The following is a 6,887-nucleotide window of genomic DNA, read 5'->3' on the forward strand; positions in this document are numbered from 1 at the left end:
GAATCAAAGGTTTCATGAAATCGAAATCTCTTTTTTAGATAGATGGATAGATGGATGGATCTATCTTTCTATTCAGATATCTTTTGCAATCAGCCCAAATCCTTGATTTGGCTAGGAAACAAAACACTGTTTTGGGCCCGGGAAGCAAAGGGAATGAGCTCGGCTGATTCTCCCCCAACTTCTTTATTTCTACGTGCCCCTTCCGCATGCGCTTCGCGTGCCACTGGGCTTTGCTCTCCTCTTATTTCTTCATTGGAGGGTTCGGATGGACTTCGCCGTTCTTTCCCAACGAAAATGGAAAGGGCTGTATCACATCGAGATGTCGATTCGTTTTCCGAACCCAAATGAGATAGGGAATTAGTCACCTCTGTCCCTTCATCTTTTTGAAAGGAATCGAGGCACGGCCCGGCTCGCGTCGTTCCAACAACCGACAGGGAGCACCTCAGTATACGATCGTGCGCAGTAACTGGGAGTCCTATTACACCTAAGGCCAACTTCCATTCACCAAACCCAGGTTCATCTCGTGTAGTGATTGTGGACTCGTACAAGGATATGGAGTCGACGGTTGGTGTATCAGACTCAACCCTGTCTTTCGTAGCATGCATTCCCATCTGTGTTGCAACTGATTCGGTAAGCTACGTGTCCGGTGCACGGAAAACTGCCTTCGGTCTCCCAACCTTACTCATGGCAACCTTCCGGCCGCCCAACGACCTATAACGCTAGTCACTACTCTCACTGGGGCTAGGAAGTAAGCCCCACAACCCAAAGCGACGAAGAACAAATAGAATTTGCTACAAAAGCCAGCTAGCGGGGGTATTCCTGCGTATGAGAACATTGTAATGGAGAAGGTCATAGCCGAAATAGGATTCGTTTTGGCTAGAGCGCCCAAATCTTCTATATATTTGACACGGGTTTGCCGTAATGCTGGAACTATGGCGAATGCATCTATCATCATTGATGCATAAATAAATATACCAATTAGTAGTGATTGAATTCCTTCTAAGGTTCCACATGAGAAACCAGTACGAATATAACCTACATGTCCAATCGAACTATGAGCTAGAGGTCTTTTGACTTCCGTTTGGGCCATGGCGGCCAGTGCTCCTAAGATCATAGAAGCAATGCTGCAGAAAAACAAGATTTGTTGTAATGTACCCCCATAGGAAGCAACAATAGAAACACGTGACATATTTGCCGAAATAGAGATTTTAGGCGCAATAGAAAGGAATGCTCTCACCGGGGTGGGTGAACCCTCATAGATAACAGGTGCCCACATATATAGAGTCAAAAGAGAGATTGAGTCCGAGGGAGAGGGGGGTTTTCTTGGGGCTCGAGAGATTGAATAGATAGGGCCCCACAAGTTGTTAATTCGCCGCTGGGAATTCACACAAAAGGGAAGGACTTATTCTCAACGAAAAAAGTGCTCTCTGAACCGAACGTGAAAGTTGTTTTCCATCAGACAGCTATTCACGTAACTCCACTCTCGGCTTGGATTATATATTCATTTGGTCTGCTCTCGGCCATTCCACACGCTGCCTAGCAGAGACGTGGTTATCTGAAGTGGATTCTCTCTTATGTAGTAGATGCCGAACCTGCTGCTCAGTGGGCGGGCGCAGCAGCTACATGGACCCCTTTCTTTATGTTGTTACCAGCGCTTTCCCGGGCCGAGCCAGAATTCTTTATTAGAACGTCAGCAGGCAAAGCCCGAAGGAAGGCTGCTATCCCCTCGGCCTTCTTCCTTTTCGATGAAAAACAAATCGACATCTCAATCTCCAAAAGCGTTTTCCTTACCCAGCTAATATCCCCCCTTCGTCGAGCCTTTCCTTTAGTGATAAGGGATATGCACCTTATCTGAACGTCGGCAGGCATTCCGGAATTCTCCTTTTTTGGCCCCGGGTGAACATAGGCTCAAACATGTTTGGAGGGGTCCTAGCTAGGACATGCGTTCAATAAAAAAAGCAAGCCTCTGGGAAGCTGCAGGGATTACAAAAAGAGGGTGCTTTCCTGTGTTGCACTGAAAAAAGGACAAAGGAGAAGACGCTCTTCGACTTTCTTTCTTCCTCCCGCGCCCGCCTAAGCCCGGCCCGCGTTAGAGGGGAAGATTAGCAAAGCGGAAAAAGACAGAGGGAGGGGGAGCTGCATCTTATTCTCTTCGCGAGAAGTTCAGGATCGGAGAAGCATTCGGAAGGGGTGAGGCCTTCATTTCGTTGGCAAAAGCAGAAATGATCCAATCCATTCGGGGCTTCGGGGAACCTAAAAACGAACTCTGTTTACTTTTTTCATAGATAGATGATATATATAGGAATAATATATACATCCCTTTACTTTAGATGTCTATGTATCTATTTTGGAATCATCTCCCAATTCTCTTTTTTTTTTCTAATTCGCACTGCTCTTTCTCTCTAAATTGCATCAAAGAAAATAGAGAGAGAGAGAGAGCAGATGGATCCTATCTCCTATAATGAACACTCATTCCTATCTATTGATAGAAAAGAAAGATCTTCGTCACAGACTTTTTCTTTGTTCTTTTTTTTAGATTGGAGGAATTCCTCATATCCAAGGCAGCTCCCCACAAACACCCCACCCATATGACTATGCCCCCTTTTGAATCAACAGTAGATTGGGCTTCATAGCTACTTTAATTCTAAAGACGAATATTAGTCAATAGGCAGGCTTCTTTCAGTAGCAAACATATTCATTTTCACCGGGCTCCGCGCACCTTTGGTACATCTGGAGGGCAAGCAGTTTTATAGTGACTTCTTTGTTAGTGTAGGGCGACGAATACTTCCAATTCCGGAAAGGTCATTGGGTCGCCTTTGGAAGCTAAAGCGAAAGTTGTAGAAAGCCAGGAGAAAAAGCGAAAGCTTGCTCGAAATGGCCTATACCCTGACCCTCGGAAGCGAAGACGCAAAGCGTCACTTTTTTCAAAAGGAAGGAGTTTTTTTCCGACTAAATCCACCCACAAAGCCGCCAAGGAAACGGAGTTCGTTCCATTTCATCAAGTGGGTAAGGTAGGCAAACCACTTAAGCTTTGCCTTAGACTGACGGAACAAAGCTAAGAAGTAGGCTGAATGGAAAAAGGAAAGGGACAAGGGCGGTCGTCGCTTGGCGTGAAGGCTGCTGGTTCGGTACGGTACTAAAGGTCCTCGGACTTCCAGGCCGTTTTTCTTTTGGGCTGCTGTGAACCCTTGGATCTCGCCAATACAGCCTCCTATGGTTTTCGTTACCGAGATATCTTTTCTTTTTTCCCAGGGATTTTTTGGGTAATCATCTCCCATGCTGCAAACAGTCAAATCTGAACCTTGTCGCTCTTCTTTCCTCGTGGGCAGGAAGCACACCAGCAGCGTGCGTTGCGTGATTCCACTGTGTTTTTTGCACTTGACTGGGTGGACAGTTGACCGGGAGAAAACTTCGATTCGCCCGGCCAGCAGGCGGGCGGCGTGCTTATCTTGTGTGACAACACTACAGAGCGAGTAGCCCTTCTAGTCGGGCAGCTGTGTGACAACACTCCTGAGAAAGCGGCGCTTTTGTGTAACATGCTATGGTCTCAACGCCCTTACGAGGTAGTGATGAGTTTCACGCTCTCTAAGCCCGGCCCGCACGTAGTTAGGAGGATTGGCCGCTATTTGAGCGGTACCACCCACCCTACCCTACTACCTATAGGGGGCCGTCCGTCCTACAGCTGCCCGAAAAGGAACTGCAGTAATCTTGAATAGGAATCCTACAGCGATAAAAAGAATACCGATAAAAATGCCACTAGATCGAGCACCAGCGATTTCGTATCTGGTCAAAATCTTGGCTAATTGATCGAAGTGGGTAGCTCTAGTAGACCCATAGATCATGGAAAAAATAGGGTGGGTAGGCCCAACCACCACACTACAGGTATAGACGCGAACCCCCCTCCTTACCGTACATGCGACTCTCACCGCATACGTACGGCTCGCACAAAGACTCCAAAATCCATCCCGAGCTTTTTATTCCACCTCTCCCTCCTCTCCAATCCTCGATCAAACTAGCCTTCCCCAGCAAGAAAACGTATCCGCTTTAGCAACAAAGCTCTCATCCCTTGCTTGTTCTTGAGCGTGCAAGGCACTCAAGACGGTGATTCTTGCTTAAAAAAGGGCTAAAGCACTCCAGCTTCGAAGCTGGAGTTTGCAACTTCAAAACTACAGGTTTTAGCCCTCCTGCTGGGTGGGTGCTTCCTTCGTCTATCGTATGTCTCGCTTGGCTTCGTCCCGAACCAAGGAGGCATGATGGCGGGCGTGTGCGTGTGCCGACTGCAGAGACTACAAGCCGACGCCGGAAGCGACTCGCTTCTATTCTCGATTGGATATAGATGGGGAATGTCTATAGATCGTCCTTTTTCGACAACCTCTCTAAAACGCATACGAGAAAATTGCACTTCACGGCACGGCAAAAAAAAGGGCTTCGCTCGGCTGGCCCTGCTAGGCTTCCACCTACTTTCTCTTCTCTTAAGTCTACAATAAGTGGGAGAGGCAGGATTCGAACCTACGTAGAAAACCTTCAACAGATTTACAGTCTCTCGCTTTTGACCACTCGGCCACTCGCCCATTCCCGAGGATATGCCCTCCTCAAACAAAGGGTTCCTGAATAAGAAGGATGGCGGCCTTCGTTCTTAAGTTAAGAAGAGCAGATGGAACTATTAGATTTGCTAGCCTTCCGGGAGAATAAATAAGGTCATTTAGTAAGTTCATAACAATTTATGTAAAGCAAGGGGCAAAGCTTCTACGATAGCTTCCCCCTCATTGCCATCGTCGGCCTTCCCCAGCTCCCCTCCTTCATCGCTTCTGGCTAAGCATCTTTCGGCGGAGGAAAGGAGGCGACTAGTCGCTTCTGGCGAAGTAGCGAGTTCATGAGCAAGTGAATGAACGAGCAGCGAGTGAAGTGCAACAGTCGTAAGTAAGGCTTGCCATGTTCCTAAAAGGAGTGACCATCTTTTATTCCCTTCTATTGACACTGAGCGAGCAGCAAGCATAGGCAATAGTTTCCGTAGGGGTGGGTGATGTCTACTACACAACCTTCTTCTTGTAGATGTTGTTGGGCCTGCAAGTGCACAGGTTTGTAGGACAGTAGCAAATTTCCCTCAAGTGGATGACCTAAGGTTTATCAATCCGCGAGAGGCGTAGGAGGAAGATGGTCTCTCTCAAACAACCCTGCAACCAAATGACAAAAAGTCTCTTGTGTCCCCAACACACCCAATACAATGGTAAATTGTATAGGTGCACTAGTTCGGCGAAGAGATGGTGATACAAGTGCAATATGGATGGTAGATATAGGTTTTTGTAATCTGAAATAATAAAAACAGCAAGGTAACAAGTGATAAACGTGGGCGTAAACGGTATTGCAATGATAGGAAACAAGGCCTAGGGTTCATACTTTCACTAGTGTAAGTTCTCTCAACAATAATAACGTAGATAGAACATATGACAAGCCCTCAACATGCAACAAAGAGTCACTCCAAAGCCACTAAAAGCGAAGAACAAACGTAGAGATTATGGTAGGGTACGAAACCACCTCAAAGTTATTCTTTCAAATCAATCCGTTGGGCTATTCCTATAAGTGTCACAAACAACCTTGGAGTTTTTACTAGAATAACACCTTAAGATACAAATCAACCAAAACCCTAATGTCACCTAGATACCCCATTGTCACCTCAAGTATCCGTGGGCATGATTATACGATATGCATCACACAATCTCAGATTTATCCAACCAACATAAAAGTACTTCAAAGAGCGCCCCAAAGTTTCTACCGGAGAATCAAGAACATGTGCCAACCCCTATGCATAGGTTCCCAATGTCATGAAACCCGCAAGTTGATCACCAAGACATACATCAAGTGTTCTCATAAAGACTCAATCCGATAAGATAACTTCAAAAGGGGAAACTCAATTCATCACAAAGGAGTAGAGGGGGAGAAACATCATAAGATCCAACTACAATAGCAAAGCTCGGGATACATCAAGATCGTGCCATAGAGGAACACGAGAGAGAACACGAGAGAGAGAGAGAGATCAAACACATAGCTACTGGTACATACCCTCAGCCCCGAGGGAAAACTACTCCCTCCTCGTCATGGAGAGCGCCGGGATGATGAAGATGGCCACCGGAGATGGATCCCCCCTCCGGCAGGGTACCGGAAAGGGGTCCCGATTGGTTTTTGGTGGCTCTGGAGGCTTGCGACGGCGGAACTCCCGATCTATCTTCTGTTCTGGAAGTTTTAGGGTACAACGGTATATATGGGTGAAAGGAGAACGTCGGTGGAGCGCGGGGGCCCCACGAGGCAGGGGGCGTGCCCAGGGAGGGAGGGCGCGCCCCCACCCTCGTGAGCACCTCCCGTATCTTTTGACGTGGGGTCCAAGTCCATCAGGTGGGCTTCCTTCCAAAAATAACTTCTCCAGTTGATTTCGTTCCGTTTTGACTCCGTCTGATATTCCTTTTCCTCGAAACACTGAAATAGGCATAAAACAACAAATCTGGGCTGGGCCTCCGGTTAATAGGTTAGTCCCGAAAATAATATAAAAGTGGAAAATAAAGCCCAATATAGTCCAAAACAGTAGATAAAGTAGCATGGAGCAATCAAAAATTATAGATACGTTGGAGACGTATCAGTGGGGTGCAAGCAAGCGTTTTCAGGCTCCGCTAGCTAGCGTACTCTTCTGCTATCAATGAAACCAAAAGAAAAAACCAGTGCCCTTTCGTATAGACCGAGACGCACTACTTTTTCTTTACTTCATACATACTAGGAAGAATGGAAGGAAATCCTTCGATAACACTTCTTCCTTATTTGAAGAAATCATATCCGACGCCCGTGGAAACTCTTTCATTTCAAAAAAGTTCTTCTTCTTAAGAAGAAAATAGCATTTC

General features: G+C 46.6%; 1 protein-coding gene across 1 annotated transcript; it reads right to left on the minus strand.

Moving 5' to 3' along the window:
- Positions 1–588: 588 nt before the first annotated feature.
- LOC119328897 (NADH-ubiquinone oxidoreductase chain 2-like) lies at positions 589–1,276 on the minus strand. The gene has a single exon (XM_037601896.1). The coding sequence runs from the start codon at positions 1,274–1,276 to the stop codon at positions 683–685; it is 594 nt and encodes a 197-aa protein (XP_037457793.1). The 3' UTR covers positions 589–682.
- Between the last annotated feature and the right edge of the window lie 5,611 nt (positions 1,277–6,887).

Source organism: Triticum dicoccoides, chromosome 7A (assembly GCF_002162155.2).
Source record: "Triticum dicoccoides isolate Atlit2015 ecotype Zavitan chromosome 7A, WEW_v2.0, whole genome shotgun sequence".
NCBI classification, from domain to species: domain Eukaryota; kingdom Viridiplantae; phylum Streptophyta; class Magnoliopsida; order Poales; family Poaceae; genus Triticum; species Triticum dicoccoides.

What these genes read in the sequence shown, in the direction of transcription:
- LOC119328897 (XM_037601896.1), bottom strand. Translation starts at nt 1,276, where the DNA reads ATGTGGGCACCTGTTATCTATGAGGGTTCACCCACCCCGGTGAGAGCA.